The sequence below is a fragment of the Schistocerca americana genome, chromosome 5, assembly GCF_021461395.2.
Source record: "Schistocerca americana isolate TAMUIC-IGC-003095 chromosome 5, iqSchAmer2.1, whole genome shotgun sequence".
Lineage (NCBI taxonomy): Eukaryota > Metazoa > Arthropoda > Insecta > Orthoptera > Acrididae > Schistocerca > Schistocerca americana.
The window spans coordinates 236052412-236073206 of NC_060123.1; the positions used below are offsets into that span (position 1 = coordinate 236052412).

At 38.9% G+C, this 20795-nt stretch overlaps 1 protein-coding gene across 1 annotated transcript in view; it reads right to left on the bottom strand.

The window, feature by feature from the left end:
• The window catches only part of LOC124616287 (neural-cadherin-like), a 476208-nt gene that overhangs the window by 215392 nt on the left and 240021 nt on the right, over positions 1–20795 (bottom strand). Inside the window, exon 12 of the mRNA XM_047144590.1 lies at positions 16818–17026. Coding sequence (XP_047000546.1) covers positions 16818–17026 — 209 coding nt within the window. The remainder of the gene's footprint in view (positions 1–16817; positions 17027–20795) is intronic.

The following is a 20795-nucleotide window of genomic DNA, read 5'->3' on the forward strand; positions in this document are numbered from 1 at the left end:
AAATATATTCTGAATTATAGTGTGCAATTTTTATTTATGTGAAAGAGTATATGTTTGCACTAGGAAATATGTCGAGAGTACATTATATGATTACTGTGGTGTTGATGGCTAGGAGAAAAGTATATTGAGGAAACGCAATGATTTTTGTGATAAAGCAAGTCTTGAGACAAGAGAAGTAATGAAAATAGTAGAAAAGTTAGCTATGACAATATTTGTACTGTTATGATGTTGCTGACTAACAATTTATATTACCAGAATGTTGAACAAGACTATTTAAAAACTTAAGAAAGGTATCAGAAACTGTTTTTGAAGGAGAATGTTACAACTTCAGGGTGTTTTCTAAATTTTACAAAAAGATCAAAAATTCTAAGAAACAATTTTACTCTTACGAACACTTTTTATGCTTTGAGACTATGATTAAAACTCTACCTATTATTAACAAAAATATGACTATTATATTGGTATTTAAATATTGCATTTGTGTCTGATTAATTAACCAATTTTCCCAGTTTTGCATTATGCTACTGTGAAATGCTGTTTATTAGTTAGAGTGAATTAATTTTTATGCATTTATCAGATGTAGTAAATACATAACTAAGTTTTTAAATTATTTTCATTTTTACTTTGTTTTCCTAGCAGTGTAAAGATTTTGTAGAAAAATTTGTCAATTTTACTATCTTCTTGCACATATATTACAATAATATGAGTAATAAGTATTGTATTACGAGTAATATAAGTTTGTTTAATGTTTTTCAAATTTTCACTGTCTGCAAAATAAATACTTACATGATTTAGACCAATAACTGTACAATACAAAATATAAATGTTTTATGTATTTTGTAGAAAAATTGTTAATTTTATTACTTGTTTACTTATGTCTTATAAAAACATATAACTCAGGTTTCCTTTGGGAAAAAAAGTGAGGGGGCAGGGGTAACATTTCAGTGTTTCAGTTCATTTATGTAATTTTTATTATCTAAATATAATTGTGGTGACAACCCCTACAATCACTATATATGCTTTACTTTCAGAAAATAGTTTTCAGAGAATCAATTATTTTTATACTAGTCAAAGCTGAACACTTGCATTATTTTTGGTGTCAGCCTTTTGTTCTCATTTTCATGCTTGCAATATTTGTGGTGGGCTATTGTAGTGGAACTAGTCAATGGGCCTATTTTCACCACTAACTGAAATATGCAATACCCTCAAACAATTGGTGTTCTCAATACATATACACTCCTGGAAATTGAAATAAGAACACCGTGAATTCATTGTCCCAGGAAGGGGAAACTTTATTGACACATTCCTGGGGTCAGATACATCACATGATCACACTGACAGAACCACAGGCACATAGACACAGGCAACAGAGCATGCACAATGTCGGCACTAGTACAGTGTATATCCACCTTTCGCAGCAATGCAGGCTGCTATTCTCCCATGGAGACGATCGTAGAGATGCTGGATGTAGTCCTGTGGAATGGCTTGCCATTCCATTTCTACCTGGCGCCTCAGTTGGACCAGCGTTCGTGCTGGACGTGCAGACCGCGTGAGATGACGCTTAATCCAGTCCCAAACATGCTCAATGGGGGACAGATCCGGAGATCTTGCTGGCCAGGGTAGTTGACTTACACCTTCTAGAGCACGTTGGGTGGCACGGGATACATGCGGACGTGCATTGTCCTGTTGGAACAGCAACTTCCCTTGCCGGTCTAGGAATGGTAGAACGATGGGTTCGATGACGGTTTGGATGTACCGTGCACTATTCAGTGTCCCCTCGACGATCACTGGTGGTGTACGGCCAGTGTAGGAGATCGCTCCCCACACCATGATGCCGGGTGTTGGCCCTGTGTGCCTCGGTCGTATGCAGTCCTGATTGTGGCGCTCACCTGCACGGCGCCAAACACGCATACGACCATCATTGGCACCAAGGCAGAAGCGACTCTCATCGCTGAAGACGACACGTCTCCATTCGTCCCTCCATTCACGCCTGTCGCGACACCACTGGAGGTGGGCTGCACGATGTTGGGGCGTGAGCGGAAGACGGCCTAACGGTGTGCGGGACCGTAGCCCAGCTTCATGGAGACGGTTGCGAATGGTCCTCGCCGATACCCCAGGAGCAACAGTGTCCCTAATTTGCTGGGAAGTGGCGGTGCGGTCCCCTACGGCACTGCGTAGGATCCTACGGTCTTGGCGTGCATCCGTGCGTCGCTGCGGTCCGGTCCCAGGTCGACGGGCACGTGCACCTTCCGCCGACCACTGGCGACAACATCGATGTACTATGGAGACCTCACGCCCCACGTGTTGAGCAATTCGGCGGTACGTCCACCTGGCCTCCCGCATGCCCACTATACGCCCTCGCTCAAAGTCCGTCAACTGCACATACGGTTCACGTCCACGCTGTCGCGGCATGCTACCAGTGTTAAAGACTGCGATGGAGCTCCGTATGCCATGGCAAACTGGCTGACACTGACGGCGGCGGTGCACAAATGCTGCGCAGCTAGCGCCATTCGACGGCCAACACCGCGGTTCCTGGTGTGTCCGCTGTGCCGTGCGTGTGATCATTGCTTGTACAGCCCTCTCGCAGTGTCCAGAGCAAGTATGGTGAGTCTGACACACCGGTGTCAATGTGTTCTTTTTTCCATTTCCAGGAGTGTAAATACGTGGAGCACACAATATACTAAGGCAACCAGATGACACAACACACATTTTTCTGAAATCACATAAATTTTTAACTTTTGATTAATATCATTATTGTTGTTTCTATAATTTATTCTGGGTGATAATTTGAAAACATTTGTAAAAGAAATATTTCATCATATATAAATTTCTCTGGATGTAAAAAATCAATCCTCTGTCAGATCACTGTGCTGCAAGGTTCTGAATGTCTGATTTTCTTTATGTAATATGCTTTTGCACATGTCAATGGTAGTCTTGAATCTGTTCTGCTCTGTTGTAAATTGAAATTGGATTATGTACTTGGTGAGACAGTGATGGGGTTGTTATTGGCGCATATAGCCATGTTGATTAGTTGTAATTTCATCATTGTGGAAACATAAAAATATTGTATATGAAGCGAAGGAAGTAAAAAAAAAGGATGGATATAATTTAAACGGGTAGTGTTCTTATCTGAAAGATGAAAACCTGTATCGTACTTCCTGGATGCATATAATTCTTACACTGAGCCATGTTTTTCAGTGAGCTGCATTTTTGTCACATAGCCAGAAGAAACAGTTGAGTAATATAACTTATTATTGCACAATGTTCCTTCGCAGACTTTTAGTAGATGCATGATACTAGTGTTGCCACAGCTCGAACAGTGCACTTAATTTCACATTTTTCAATGTCAAACATTATAACAGTTTTTTGCACTGATAGCAGGGAGGGTCATCAAAGCTGTACTTTGATGTCAATATTTTTAATATAATGATCAGTATTATAACAAGATCAATGCAGTTTTATGATAAACTGTTTTGCTTTGTCATAAAATAATATGCGGCAAAGTAGGTACGGTTTTATGTAAGTCGCAGGGTTTTGAGTGTTGTTGAGATGATACATCTGTGATCTCGCTTCATAGGTTCCAAAAACTGGGAGAAAGCTTGGAACACCTAAACAATACACCTAACTGCATCAAATTTACTGTGAGCATAGAGGAAGACAGCAAACTGCCACCTTTTCAGCATACACGGAAAATCATCTTAACATTTGTCTTTCATGGATCTTCACCACCACCTGGTACAAATATGTGCTGTTGACTTGACTAAATAATCTGGATAAAAGCCTGTCTGACACTGAAAATTGCCAGTCAAATCTGTGCCACCACTTAAAAGGGTTCAGAATAAATCACTAAAACCAACAGCACATTTCCAAGTGAAAGCAGAAATAACACACTGTAAGAGCACAGCCAGGGAAAACCCAGAAAGATCACATTTGTGCTGTGTGTGGACTATTGGCATGTAAGAGAATCTGATTAATAAAGGAATATAGAGTTAATCAGTATTCAGGCACTTACTGAGGAATTTGACAATTTATATTGAATATGCTGCAAGATTCAGAACATCTGGCAAACACACACATTATTACATCTGGCATACTGTACAACTATACAGAAAAAAAACATGATTAGAAGAGCTAATTCTGACTACACTATCCTGGAAAATAAGCGATAATAGAATATACTGTAGAAATTAATATCAAATTATGGAAGATAAAACTTTTGCACAGAAAGTAACAAACAGCTTCTGTAACAGTGTTATAAAGAGCTATGGAAATTGACAACATTCTTATTAATGACAGCAGTCAACAGCTGCGCATACTTTTGGAACAATCCTCACAAAGTAGAAGTGAGTGCACTGGATACAGAAGGGAAATATGCAACTAAACCACTGTCAAACACATGAAAGATCACTGAAAGATTGTAGCCAACTACAAACCCAAACATTTAGATATTGCACGTTACCTGTGCCTTATGGATTCTTCTCTCATATCATCTCCCTTGAACTACGTAGGTGGCAGCTGTTCCTTCAGTAAATCCTCCATGCTATTGCCCTTTTCTACATCTCTAGTGACCTCCTCCCCACTTCCTTACCCTTACCCTAGTCTTTCTTCTCATGTCATTTTCTACACCATTGCCCCTCAGTTTAAAACTTTTTTATTTAATTGCACAACAGGTTCCTAGGCCAAATGTCAGCCAAAGCTACTTGCTTGCCGAACAAGTCACCACCGTATTCATAGAAAACTGATCAAAAATTTTAACCACAAAACAACAGCCTACAAAATTTAAATAAAAACAGCAACACAAAAACAGTTTACATATCCTCCTCCGTTTCTGAGGAGAAAAAAACCCAGCATATTCAGTTTTGTGTCACTTATATACAAGCTCCAGTCACATTAATGAGACCACCACCTACGTTCAAAATCAATGTGCAATAACCACACAAAGACGGCAGGTAGAAGCACTAGCAATGGAGGATATATAAAGTGTATCTGGGGATGCGGAAAACAGCACAGTCATTGCCATAATGTGGAAATGGAGTGATTTATTTGACATCAAAACGGGCATGATTGTTACTTTCTAAAACATTGGCTGCTGCTATGGTTAAAAGTATGCCGTGCATGGCAAAATGACACTATTAACAACTCGCACCAAGGCATCTGTGGTGCACCATGGGCCATAGAAGACAGGTGAATGACAGCCACAGAGATGTGTATGGGCAACAGACGTACAAACATTGATCAACTGAGTGCTCAGACCCTTGCAGAAGGCACCTGGTTCATGCATTCATGCTGACTGTTGTTCACTGATGATGAAGGCTGGAATTTGATTCCTAGTACTGGAACTGGAAGTACACAGAGTGGAGACAGATGGCCTTTTCAAATGAATCACGTTTTATGCTCCGAAATATCTGAAAACGAACACTCTGCAACAATCATTGGAAGGGTCCAGGCCATAGGAGGGAGTTTGTGGCCTAGGGAATGTTTTTGGGGCATTCCCTAGGTGATCTCATCATTCTGGAAGGTACAATGGATCAACATAAGTATACATCTATCCTTAGGGCATGCATCTATCCCTAGCACAATGGCATCTACCAGCAGGATAATGCAACATGTCACACAGCCTTCATTGTAGGTGTATGGGTCAAAGAGCACCAGGATGAGTTAACCATACTCTTCTGGCCACCCAACTCTAAACATTAAAACCCAGTTGACACTCTGTGGGACCATCTCGATCAGGCTGTTCACTCTATGGACCCCTGACTGAGTACATTTGCTGCTGCTGTGATTAAAGTATGCCGTGCACAGCTGGCCACGGAACTGGCATTGGCATGGCTCCACAGACCTGTTGGACCTTCCAGAACCTCACTGACTCTCTTCCTGCACATTTCCTAGTGGTCTGTAGTTCGAAAGTGGTTATTCAGGCTTTTGATAGGTGACTGGACGGTGTAGAATGACAAATATGAAAGGGAATCAGCAATCCTTTTGATTAGTTTCCACACATGTTTCATGATGTTCTTACAATTTTCTGGAGTTTTATTTTGCTCCATGATATCTGCTTTTATTTGAGCTCAAACTAGTTTGATGGTGTTGTAATGACAGTGGTACAGCGGCCTGTATCATTTCACTCACCCCAGAAATTCCACATTTCACATATTCTGTGGATAATCCATTTTATTGTCTTTCAATCAGCTGACTATTTCATCTCTCCCTGCAGCAGTTGTTGGTGTTTTATTTAATTGTACGAAATGTTATGGCACTTTGTCCATTACAGAAACACTATCAGAGCTGACATTTGGTGGCAAACAAGTAACAAATCAGTTTGTAAATGAATTTGTGTTCATTTCCTTGTGTTAATTGACCATCCATAGAGCCAGCATGAACAATAATTAGTCAATCTCTCTTACCAATTGGCACATTCACAGTTCAGGGCACATGTTGTCTGTCCATACGATGGACTGTGCATGATACACACTGATCGATGTTTTGTCAATCCATGTTACATTCTCTGGATTCACTGCTAGCACCTCAAGCAGGAAATGACATAGTCTGCATGTCACAATGTCTCAACATTCCATTGGTACCTTTCTTCTTCCTGAGAACCTTTTCCACTGGAAGCCATTTAAAAAAAAAACACAGTGGAGAAACTTGTCTTTCTGCCTGTGAACAAACCACTGTCTGACAGTGATGCCACCAACTTTTTTTAATGTCAGGTGCTTATTCCTGCTGTAGCACGCATATATGTTATGCCTGATAGTACTTTTGTCAAAGTTGTCTGTTTCAGTCACACAACATGATCTCTTCCTTGACTTCCCAGGTGTCAAAATAATGGGGCTCCCACCTGAATTTGCAGTCTCTTTGTAAATAGTGACTCTTTTCACTGTCTTTGTAGAAATATTCAGTGCTTCTGTCATGCAGTCAATCACTTTACCCACTGGTATCAAAGGCCCACCATTGTCCCTTTCCCTTTCAAAGTAAATATGCAATCTGGACATAAATTCATATGCTTGAGATTTCAGTGTAGCTCCTTTTCCAAACGTAATGTGAACAAAAACTTATGATCTGAATCGCTGTCATGGACACACTAACATGTGAAACAAAGTCACATCAATTGTCAGAACTCTTCTCTCACCATACAGAGTATAGTAAAATCTGTAACAAAGCTTCTGTTGACATGCACGCACACAGGTAAAATTTGGAACAAGTTATGAGAGTGATTCAAACATAGCAGTACACAATGATCGAACACATTGATCAAAGCATCTTTTCATGTTCAACGTGACAACAAAGAGGACATTAGCACTCATGTCACGAGGTTGCAGAAGCTTCTTGTGGATTTGGACACTGAATTGCAGAAGGCTTGTGTTCTGTCTCTAATGACCTCATTGTCAACGGGACATTAAACACTAATCTCCTCCTTCTCCTCCTCCTCCTCCTCCTAGTGAAACACATACTAATAACTAACGGGATTAGAGATAGCTGCTGACTGGAGGTAAAGTGCATCTGTCACCACAGCAAATGGAACAGTTTGGCATTTCACATTATCGGAGTGCCATCAGAGCTCACATGAGTCATCAGGGTGATAGTCAAGTGCTGGATGAACAAGACATGTAAAACTGTATTTGAATTGGACCAGACTGGGGGCAGTTGACACATGAGGCATTTCAGTATTGCGTTTTCAAACTTTTAATAGTGTGTAGTGAGCCACACTGAGGCAATCCACTTGTCATTTCAATGCCAAACAACAACTGTTCATGAGCATCCATATCATTCAGAAACACCTCCTTACTATTTTGGTACAGAAGGGACATATGTGCATATATTTGATCACTTACAACACCACACAAAGGTCCTTCAACAAAACAATTCACTCCTTCTTAATAGTCCAAAAATGATTAGAGAACACTCCAACACTCCATGTACACTGTATGCATATTGAGGTGTTTGGTTCCCCCAAAAATTCCTTTTCCCATCATTTCACATTATCAGAGTCACACAGAATACAGTTGGGTGTCATGATCTCTTTTGAGCTCTGATTTTTGGGCAGTAATTAATAGATCGTGAATCAGAATAGCTTCCTCAGTACTGTCATGATAGTTTTCCATTGCCATAAGGGTAAAGTGAGTGTTACAATGGATTAGGTAGGTATGTCTAATTTAATTGATAATAAGAGCACTTAAATTTAACAAAAAAGTAAATATCTTTATCTTCCACATTATATATGCTACTTGATTTTAACAAAAATGTCCTCTACAAAATAGAAAGAATTTTGATTTAGGTTTAAACTTTGCTTTGCTATTTGTCAGACATTTTGTATTATTAGGCAAATGTTCAGAGACTTTTGAGTGTAATATTGGACACCTTTTAAGCCATTGTTAGCTTCAGTGATAAATAATGAAGGACTTCTTATACTATTGTAGCTGTGGATATTACTATTTTTTTCAAATTGTGGTGGACTATTTATCTCGAATTTAAGTAGTGAATGTAAATATTGTTAAGGTGTAGTTAGAATGCTATACTTACTTAATAAAGATATAAAAAGTCACCTACATAGGTACATGACAATGCACTCTGTACTTTTATTTTCAATGTTAATGCTTCCTTCAAAGAGATGTGAAAATGAGTATTAAATTTCACATGGTTTTAATTTTCTGCACTCCGATTCTTTCGAACAGCATCTCAAGTTGGAGCCTTTCCAATGACCAACCAAGCCATTGGAAAGGGCCCAACTAGAGATACTGTCTGAAAGAATTGGAGTTTTTCTTCAAAGGAAGTGTTAACATTGAAGATAAAAATATGAAGTTTATTTTCATATATCTGTGTAATGTGACGTTTTATAGCTTTGTAAAGCAAGTGCAGTTGAATTTGTGGATTATGCATCAGCTAAATGGTTAGTTCTGTCAATGTGTTCTAATCAAAGGTCCCCATTCAAGAATCTTTCCCTGACATAGAAGTGATGGACATCCATGGGCTTTGATTTTCGATACATTGGATTTTTAAACAATTTTGCTGTACTTTCACTGTCAATGCAAAGTACAGGAGGTGTCGCTTCCAGTCAGTTCATACAGCAATCTTTGCTCCTTCACTTGCTGTTATTATTTCTGCTTCCATACTGGTTGTTGCTACTGCCTTCTGTAACTGACTAGTCCATGATACTGTCCTATGTCTCAGAGTTGCGACAACACTTGTCATTGAATGTCTCATGTTTTTGTCACCATCGTAATTAGCATCTGTGTAGACCTTTAGACCTTCTTTGTTCTTGTAGATAATAGTTTGATCCACTGTATTCTTCAGTTATCCAAAAATTCATTTCACTTGATTCCAGTCTTAAACCATAGGATCTTCCATGGCTGTAGGTGATTTGTTCACTGGGAAAGCATTGTCTGGATGTAAGACCATAGTCAAATACATAAGACACCGTACAGCTTCGAGCTTCGCAATGAGGAACTTTGGTTGTGATCTTTTCTTTAACATTATCTTCTTTGCACCAAACTGAAGTAGAAACTCCATTAGACTCAGCCATTCCAAATCTTTCCAGAATTTTCTTAGTATAGTCCTCTTGGTTAATTGCTATCAATCCATCTTCATTTTGCTATTATCTTCATACCCAAAAAGTTATTGAAAGACCCTTTGTTATGTGAAATTCCGACTTCAACATTTCATGAACCCTTCAGTATCTTCTCTGTTGCTACTGACAACTAAACCATCATCAACATAGATTGCAATATATAAACAGTTCTTGTTGCTCTGACAGTGGAAGAGATATGGATCAGCTCCACTGTTTTTAAATCCAGCTTTCAGCATGAAGTCTATGAAACATTTGCTTCAATAGTGCAGTGCCCATTCAAGACTATACAGACTTTGCTTCAGTAAACATACACATTCAGCATCATCTTCAAAACTTTCATGTTGTTCATCTTTGAGTAAACCATTGAGAAAACCTGTTTTGATGTCAAACTGGTCTAAATGTATTTTCTCTGGAACAGCTACTGCCAACAGGATTCAAATAACATCATAACATGCAACAGAGCCAAATGTTTCTTTATAGTAAATTTCCTGTCCCTTTGCCACAAGTCGGCCCTTAAAGCAAACATTCCCATTTTCTGTAGTTTTCTTGTGTAAGACTTATCAGTTCTATGAAGTCTGTGCACCACTTGAACACTCAACTACTACCCAAATATTATTCTCTTTCAGGGACTTCAGTTCTTCATGAATGACCTCTAGCCACTGCATTTTACAACTAGACTGCAAATCTTCAGCTTGGATCCTTGTCCCTGATGACAGGATTTTCAGCCAAATACACATAATCTCCACCAGTCATCCATTCTGGCTTCCTCTTTTCACATGTGCTTCTTAGTATTCAGTATTCAGTATTCAGTTTATTCACCATTGACCACTTACAGCGGAATAGGTCTGAACATTAAATATACAATTAACAACAACTTTACAGTAAAGTTTTTACAATTTAATTCCTTTTCTTTTAGGAATATTCTTATATACTAATGTCAATGCTTATTTCAAAATATTCTGTTATCTTATAAAATGGGTGTTTGAGAAGCCAGTCATAAACCTTACGTTTGAAAATATTATTGGTCAGTGACCGAGCAGATGCTGGAAGTTTATTGAAGAGTTTTAAACTCATTATTTTGTGTGAGTTTGCAGTCTTTGTGAGTCTGTGTCTTGGTATGTCAAAGTCCAGTTTGCCTCTGGTGTTGTGGGGATGTATGTTCTCTCTGGTTTCAAACTCATTTAAGTTGCTTTTGACATAAAGCAGGGCTGTGTAGTTGTATAGATTCACCACAGTTAATATCATGTGCTTGATAAAGAGGGGATGGCAGTGTTCCTTGGGCTTAGCTTTGCTTATTATTCTAATTACTTTTTTTTGAATTTTCAGAATTTCACTGACAAAGCAAGAATGTCCCCATAACAATATGCCGTAGGAAATGTGTGACTGAAAGAGGCCAAAATATACCACCTTTAGATACTCATCAGTGACTATATCTGTCAGTCTCCAGATGAGATAACACACTCTTGCTATTCTCTTGCAGATATGGCTAATGTGTTCCTCCCAGTTTAATTTTGAGTCAATGTGGAATCCTAATAATTTTATTGATTTGCTTTCAACAGCCGTAGTTAAACCCAGAATTAGCTCTTGTGTTTTATCAGGATTACACAGGAGTTCATTAGAAGAAAACCAATCCATTACTAGTTCTAGTTTTTCCTGTGTTGCCTGATGCAGTTCTGTTGTGTCATGGTGTGTATTGAGCAACGTTGTATCATCTGCATAACACACAACTGAATTTGCTCCTACATGGTAAGGTAAGTCATTAATTGCAATGATAAACAGAAAAGGACCTAGGACCGAGCCCTGAGGCACTCCAGTCCGAACTTCCTTCAGTGAGGAGCATCTATTTTTAATTGATACATACTGTCTCCTGTTACTTAAGTATGATTCGATTACATCCAAGGATGGTTTGTGTATGCCATAAAAATCCAGTTTTGCAAGTAGGGTGTTAGATGGTATGCAGTCGAAGGCTTTGCTAAGATCGCACAGTACGACTGACTCTAGATCCTTATTTTCGAATGCAGTTAACACCTGGTTAACAACTTCAGTGACAGCAGTAGTGGTGTTTTTACCATGCTGATATGCAAATTGTCTGTTGGAGAGGAGATCATGCTTATCAAAATAGTTATTTAGTTGACTGTACATTACATATTCAAAAACTTTAGAAAAAATTGGGACAATAGAAACTGGTCGATAGTTTTGGGGCAGATGCTTATCTCCCTTTTTAAAGACCGGTATTACTTTAGCAGTTTTGAGTGCATCTGGGAAAACTCCAGATTCTAAACAAATATTAAAAATAAAAGAAAGAGGTTGACAGATAAGGTGTATTATTTTTTTCATTAGATAATTAGAAAACCAATAACAGTCCATGCTTTTGGAGTTGGTGAACCTTGCCACAGCTTTTACAATATCCTCTGGGATGACAACATTCCAGTGGAAAGTATACATACTATGGGGCACAGCACAAAGATGATCTAGTGCACAAGTGCCATTTTGCTTGATTTTGTTTTTCAGCTCACTCACTGAGGTTAGGAAATAATTATTTACTTCTTCTGGGACCAGCATTGCATCTTGTGTATGGGTTTGTGAATTATATTGGTTGATGATATCCCATGCTGCTTTACATTTGTTGGGAGCACTTTCAATGTAATGTTCACATGCTTGTTTTTTGGCCAAGGACAGTTTGTCTTTGTAGATTTTTTTACATTTTAGATAAGCTCTATAAGAAGTATTATCTAGCTCAGGTCCTTCTTTACAAGAATTTTTATATATTCTGTACAGTCTGAGCATCTCCTCCCTAGTGAGAGCTAGCTCATCTGTATACCATTTTAGCTGTTTGTTTTTCTGTTTATGTTTAGGGCTACTTTTGATTAATGGTGAGCAGGAGTACCATAACTCTATGAGTATTTCCAGGAATTTGTTAAACACCATTTCACCAGCACCCTTTCCAGGTTGTGTGTTGTATACAAAGTCCCAGTTAACATAAGATATTCTGTCAATAAATAAATTAATATATTCATCTTTCTGCCCTCTTACCCATGTGGCATTAGACTTGATTCCGACTGATTTGTCTGATTCAGGCAACTGATCACAGGAGAATGTTAAAATCAATGGTTCATGATCAGCTAGGGCTCCACTGGCAAGTCTGACGTCGTACATATCTCTAGAAAAATTTACTATAATATTATCTAAGCACGCCTTATCCCGTGTTGGTGTGTAATTTGTACATTGTAAATTTAGTGATCTTAAGATATTAAAAAACGTTCTAGTGACATGTTCATCACTGTTGGCCATTTCAATGTTGAAATCGCCACAGATAATTAGTTTTATGTTAGATTTTAGTATTTTCCTCATAAGCAGCTCAAATCTTTCGAAAAATGTATTTACATTTCCTCCTGGTGATCTATATAAGCTAACAATTATGGTATTCTCTACGTTTAGTCTTATACAGCTAAATTCTCCATCTAGTTCTGCACAGTAAGAGCTAACATCTATTTTAGTAAACATTATACTATCTTTAACAAATATTAGGGCACCTCCATTCTTTCTTTCACTTCTACACTTCGCGGTGTAGCTTGCTCGCCAGGTTTCGAGAGGATGCGTTTCTGGATGAGGTATCGAATATATTGCTTCCCCCTACTTATACTTCCCGAGGAGATCACGAATGTAAAATTAGAGAGATTAGAGCGCGCACGGAGGCTTTCAGACAGTCGTTCTTCCCGCGAACCATACGCGACTGGAACAGGAAAGGGAGGTAATGACAGTGGCACGTAAGGTGCCCTCCGCCACACACCGTTGGGTGGCTTGCGGAGTATCAATGTAGATGTAGATAATGTCTCCAACAGCATACCCCTGAGGAACAAAATATTGTACTTGATCGTCTGTCAGCCAATGTTCTGAGATACAAACAACATCAATGTTTTCAATACTGCACAAATGTTCTAATTGTAATACTTTGTTCCTAATGCAGCGAATGTTCGTTTGCATCACAGTAACAGATTTATCTTTATTGTTTATTGTCTGAGAACACTCTCTCATTCGAATGTCGCTTTTAGCAGCTAGTTCAAGTACAGGAGGTTTATTACCCGCCGATTCACAGACTTTTATACTAAAAAATGACGTACATTCCAGGTATTACTCAAACCGCTACTTTCGTAGATCGTTTTATTCCGTGTGAGTCTTTCTTTAATTATTTCATTGACACGAACGCAAACAAACTTTCTCCCTTCATAGTTTAGGTGGCGCCCGTGTCTGGTGTGAAGGTTACGCTTAAGTTTACTTATATCGACCACAGCACAATTTGCGTATTCAGAGCACAGTTTCTTTATTTTAATATTCGTTCTTCGAATTTCTTTATTAACGCACGAACTATAGATTAGATCGTGCCTATGAGGCACTGTAGCAACAACTGTATTCCTTGATTTATTTTTTTCTAGAAAGTTCTGAAGCACTTTTACGCAGACATCTGCTTCATTTTTCGCAACATCATTTGATCCCGTTATGCAAACGACAAAGTCATTTTCTTGCGTGGATTTTGTTTGAATGCAAGCGTCTAAAACGTGTTTAGTTCCCGCTCCAGGTTTAACAACACTGGTCACTGCTAAGTCTCGATTTATTTCTGGAAACATATTTGATAAATTCCTGCCATGGCTATCTGTTAGAAAAAGCACACTGTTCTTTTTACCTGTTGTTTCCCGTTTATCAACATTTTTCCCAGAGTGACCATTCGTTTTCAACGCATTGTCTTTTGAATGGTCTGGATAATTTACACTGTCTTTAACTCCATCACTGGACTGCAGAACACCATATTTGTTTTTATCCGTAAATGTAACTGCTGTTGCAAAGTTCGTTTTCATTTTTCCAGCTAAAGTCCTACCTTTGTGTCTCACTTCTGTCCACTCGGACGATTTGTGCCTTTCGTCAGGTGCCACTTCGGATGATTTGTTCTTCGACCGTAGTTCCCGATTTTCATTCTTGAGTGTGGTGATTTCGCTTCTTAAAGTGTTGATTAAGAATTGTAGACCTGAAACTCGTTCTCTTAAATTTGTTATTTCGACGTTACAATTCTCGCACACTCCCTTTTTTAGTACATAACTGTAACTTTTTCTCGTCTTAGGGTTATACACTTCTACACTCGCGGCCATATTGCCAGATTAAATGTTTTTCACTTAATACCTGACTTCCTCTGGAACTTGATGTCGTATCCAAATCTATTTCCTCTTCACTTAAACCTGCATCCTCTTGTCATGGCTGACTTTTTCTGACCCCTTTTCCTCATCACAAATCTGAATAGGTTGGCTCTGTCAAATGGTTTCATTATCAGCAACTTCAAATTCAGTGATACTGGTGTGCAGATTGCATACAACTTCAGTCTTGAGGTTTACATAGTGACTTACCACAACCTTCCTCCAAGATGGAATCCAGAGCCTAAAGTCATCTCTGTCATTCAAATTCCAAACATAATGTCCATGCACAGCATTGTCATCAAACTTTGAATGAACATTCTTGTTTACCTGCTCATAACACTCTGTTCTAAGGATTCTCAGATTATTCAGATTGCCTACTGGTCATCCATACCAGGGTTCACAAGGAGGTTTGTTTTCAATAGATGTCTTCGCAGTGTTTTTGAAAAAGTATTTAGCTGTATTGCAAGTTTCTCCCTTCCACAGTTGGCAGTTTACTAGGGCTCAACATAGAACGAACACACACCACAGTGGATTGCTTTTGTCTTTCTGCAACAACTGGACATTTGATAATGTGACTGTTTGTCTTAGCTTCATTCAAGACCTGTTCCAGAATTGTGCTGACTTCACTCTTTTGCTTCAGGAAGAGAATTTCATGAAATTTGGTAAAATCATCTTTAAAACATACGCAGCAGTGACCTTTTCTGAGAGTCTCTATGTAGATCCATTTACACTAGCATGGATTTCTTCACCAGTAACCAATATTCAATTCATTCAGTTTCTGAATGACAGTTGATGCATTTTTCCCAGTGCACATCCATCGCATAATTCCTCTTTGCACCCTTCTGCATTAATGTTCATCTGCTTCAAGATATTTTTCATGCTTTTTCCTTTTGTGTTAATGGCTGAATGTCTCATGACAAACTTACATCATTTTCAGTGACAACACCAAATTCATTTGAACTGGTTATGCTGGAGTAGCAACACATGTCAAGAACAAAGAGACCATGGTTGATGTGATCAGCCATCATCATTTTTCCAGTCACTTTGTCTTCAAATCCTTTTCATACTGCTGCTTTTACAGAGATCAAGTGAGCATTTTCTTCAGGAACATAAAGCGCATCTTTCAGTTCAGCATTTTTTTCTGGCGTTATTCAACTGCATTTGGACCTTTCACAGTTTCCTGTCCATGAGCCAACATGCTTACACCTATTTTTCCAATTGACATTTTTTGAGCAACAGTGAATTTACTATAAGACACAAAATATTGTTTATTTGCAGTGACGTGATTTCTGCTGCCACTGTAGCAGTACCAACTGTCAACTGCAATACAGTTATTGACTGAGGCACCGAAAGCATGTGCTAAAATGCAACGTTCTTCTCAGGCTGATTGATGCAAATGCTACTGTCTGTCTTTTTTATTGGACATTCTGCTGCACAGTGGTCTACCTGCCCATATTTATGAGGGAATTTTTGTTTTGAATATTCCATATTATTTTTCAATTTTTCTCTATCGTCATTTTTATTTCGCTGAATTTTCTTCTCAGGTCCACTGTGTCCAACAAATGCAGCTGATTCACCTGTACTTTGGTCATGCAGTTCAACTGTGCATAATTTTTCAATCAAAAGGTTGACACTTTGATTTTCAGTCTGAGTCATGCCCCACAAGTTTTTAAAATTATCATATTCTATGCCTAGCATGGATAAAATTCTACAATTTAAAATTCTTTCAGGAAATCGGCCATGCCCTTTCAAAGGAACCATCCTGGCATTTGACTGAAACGATTTAGGGAAATCACGGAAAGCCTAAATCAGGATGGCCGGAGCTGGGTTTGAACTGTCATCCACCTGAATGCGAGTCCAGTGTGCTAACCACTGCACCACCCTGCTTTGTGTTTCACTAGAAAGATGAGCATTATCAAAGATTACTATGTTTCTATTTATAAAATGTAAGCAGCTTTGGTATTTAATAATCTGTAAACTGAACCACTGTACACCATTTTTACAGAAATCGTGCCAATTGTCTATTCTACAGAGGATTAGCTAACTACTAAATTCGAACAAGAATGTCTTACCATATAATTATATACAAATATATCTTTGGAGCCTGGCTGCATTTTGTTATCATTAACATCTCCAATGACAACAGTTAGTGTGCTGGTCCCTGACATGGCAGGATTTCCAGAATCCTTTATTACAATTGGAATCAAATATTCTTTCTGCTGCTCTCGGTCAAATGATCGAAGGGATGAGACAACTGCCATGCCATCACCATTAGCACCCTCTGTTGAGAAAATATATATGACATTAAGATTCATTACCAGTTACATAGTTCAAAATTACTTCTGAAGTTGTTGAACACCATGACTATTATTATCATAGATCAACAGCAGTCTTATAATTAGTGATGCACCAGTAAAGTAAATTCATAATTGATATTACAAATTTAGGATCTCCCAAAAGTTAAAACATTTTATTTTATTTTTACATTGATTAATCTTTAAATGAAATTTTTTCTTTTTTTGAGAGCTGCATTTAGGATGAAAGATATTTGCAGCAAATGGGCTAAAATTTCTATGTTTCTCTCATTACAAATCATTTTTGGGCCGTACCGTTTCTAGGACACGGAAACATTTCTATCACTTGATCATTAATCTTCATCACTATTAAAATGTCCCCACTACTGCCCTAAACACATTTTCAGAATATTGATTTATGAGCTGAGAAGTTTTTAAGCTTGTATCCAAAACACCATATTTAATGTAACTGCTTAATTTACTTGTAGAGTGGTGCATTTATGAACAACAAACCCTGTGTAGTTTACTTAGCTCAGTCACGTGATGATCTGGGTCATGTGAGCTGGGCGTAACTAAAGATGCAAAACACTACTCTGAGATCTCTTCAAAATTGTATTATTCTTCTCACATAACTCACATTAGCCCATCATAACACTGACTCCAAAACAAAATCAAATCAATAATTCAGCCACCAGTTACATATGCATGAGCTGTTTATAAAATTTTTAATATTATAGAAGCATATATTATTGTCAACACTTCAAGTTTTAATGAAAACTATTAATTTGTGAAGTGTTACATACTTTTTGTAGTCTGAAATTTCAGTCTTAATGTTAGAGGATATTACTGTTCGCAAATATCCATAAATAATTAATAAATTACATAATTTACAACTGAGATAGCTAGAGGTGGAGCCCGTCCACACCCACACCGGCATGATGGCCAACTCAAAAGTCTGCTGCCATCTCTGCATAAGGTTTAGTTTCACTAAAGTGAGGTGTTGCAGGCTGTGGGTACTGCAATGTTTGCGCACATCTGGTTAAGGTTAACCATTTATATGGGCTCATCTGGAGATAGATTGGGTTGAAAGTCAAACAAAGGGTAGTGGTTGGAAGGGCAGAGGGAAAAAGTGCCAAGGCAAGCGCCAAAGGAGAAAAAACCACTGTTATAGTTAGGTCAAGTAGTAAGAGCAGTAGCAGATGTCTTGCTGCCTGTGATAGGTCATGCAAGGATGGATTAAGTTAGAAGCGAGTATCATACAAGCAGATACCATGTCAAGCCATATGTTCATCATAAGAGATCAGTCCGTGACGGTGCTGTGGCATGATGTGCTGCGGCACGATGTGCTGCGGTTTAGGCTGGGAGAGCCCCCTGCCGCACTGCATCAGTGGCGACTCCGGCGCGGCCGCCAGCATGGTGCACATCTCTTTCACTTGCGGCACCTGCCGTGTAACTGCTGGCAGCAGGTCCCCCACGCCACTCTCACTGGCAAAGTATTGTGGCTGCATGATGGTAGTGGGAGTTTTCTTCTCACGTTTCGGTTGTGTCTTCATTTGGTGGCACTTGCGGCACCGTTATCACGTCTTCTTGGTTTGCACCTTGTCGCCAGTGCAGCCATTGCTGGTGAAAGCCAGGCAGCCACATCAGTTTGCAACATGTGGCCCACCGCACTGAGCACAAGTTGGCACCTGTTATCTTCATCTGTCACAGGCAGGGTGTCGTGCGCACCAGTGAACTTTACGCACCACATCAAGTTACGGCAGTATTTAGCCACATGCCCTTCAGCTTGGCATCTGAAGCACTGTGGCTTAGGGTCCATGCCTAGGGGGAGAGAGCTTCGATGGTCACAGGAGAGCCTAAGAGCTTCCCCATCCCAAAGATGTTGATGCCATCCGTTCCCATTTCCACTATGACGATGTACAGCGGTGGTCTCTTCTTTTTTGTCCAGTTGTGCAGCTTAGTAGTTGCATCCTGGAATACAGCATGTGACAGCCCCTCTTGGACCATCTTCTCATCAAAGATCCAAGGCAGCCCCCTGATCAGGGCCTTGGAGTGCTTCTCGTGCTGTTTCAGTGCAGTCGTCTTCTCCACAGTAGGTGGATCAACAATGCAGCCACAGCGTCCTTCAGTGCATGGTGGTCTACCATGCTGGCTGCCTGCAGCCGGACAATGGCGTCTGAGTCCAGAAACTCTACGCTTACTTCTTCCTTGCAGCAGTTGGCTATGATATCATACATCTCTGCCCATGACCCTCTACTGCACAGAATGTACAGAGGGGGGACAGGTGTACAATGTTCATCGTGCTTCCGTTCCACATTCATAGTGGGTTGCAGTGTCGAAGGCTTCTTCTCTGTGTCTGCCTTCTTCTTCTGCCCATTCTGTGATGTGAGGACACGACAATTTTGCAGTGTTGTAATAATGACGCACAACAATTTGTTTAGTGTCACAGCACAGTCCAAGCAAAGCCTCACAACTCTTCTTCAGGCCAAGCACAGGTAGCGTGCTTCACCAGTGATGTATGTGCCTCCACTGCTTGAGTGCAACTGTAGTTTTCATATTGATAATTTACATATACCCATTCCAAAATTTGTACTGACATCTTCACAAAGATTATAAGTAAGTCTTTACATTTCTGCATATATGATTTCTCCAATATGTTTTTCAGTGTTCCTAAATGTTTAATGAAAAGGTACTGAAACAATGAGTATCTTTGGTTTATGAAAAACTAGTAATGAAAAGTAACATCTAATGAAAACATACATTAACACAAAATAATTATGAAACATACAAAATACATTTAAATACAATTCAGCAAACTGAACGAGACATCTTTCGTGAGTAAAATGATGTAAGCATGAAAAAAATAATCTCAGTGTAAGGTACGTTACTAATCAGGAATCATAGTATTCAATTATAATTTTGTGTTGGCAGTTTTATTGCACTATTCATAAAGCTGGTGTTACATTTCATTCAAGATCTGATATGAGCACCTCTTCACTAGTAGTGACCAAGTAAAATGGAACACTAAAGAGAGTACCATGAGAAAGCTGAATAGAATTTTTTATTGGCACAAAATTTGTATAAGTTCAATAATCTTGCTTGTTACCGAAAGTACAATGGACTTTATACTGAATCTCTCTGACTCATGCCAGAAGCAGGGATTCAAGTGAGATTGTTCTCAATGTCTTTTCTGAAAATTATTTCAAGCAGATGGCAAACTGACTCATTAAGGCAATGACTTTGACCTCCTAGTAATTAACAGACATAAATTTTAAGAGTTTGTTAACACAGAGGGAAATATCAGTGATCATAAGGCTGTTATAGTGTTAATGACTACAGGTGCTGCAAGGAAGGGGTTAATTAACGTTGGTTCCAGAAACTTTCAAGAGATAGTTTCTGTTTGCTTTCAAGTGTCTGCCAGTCTGTCTTTCAGCATTTCTTTTACATTCTCCCATACATCAAACAAACCTATGATCATTTGTGCTGCCATTCTTTTTAAATGTTCAATATCCCCCATTAGTCCTACTTGGTACAGGTCCCACACAATTGAGCAATGTTCTAGGACGGTTTGCACATGTATGTTTTGGATACTTTCTCCTTTGTAGACTGATTCCAGTTCCCTAATAATGAACTGTACTTTACCTACAACTGAGCCTGTGTGATTGTTCCCTTTCTTATCCCTACAAATTGTTACACTCAACAGTATTAGGAAAAGTATAGACAGCTACTCACTGTAAAGATGACCCATTGAGTTAC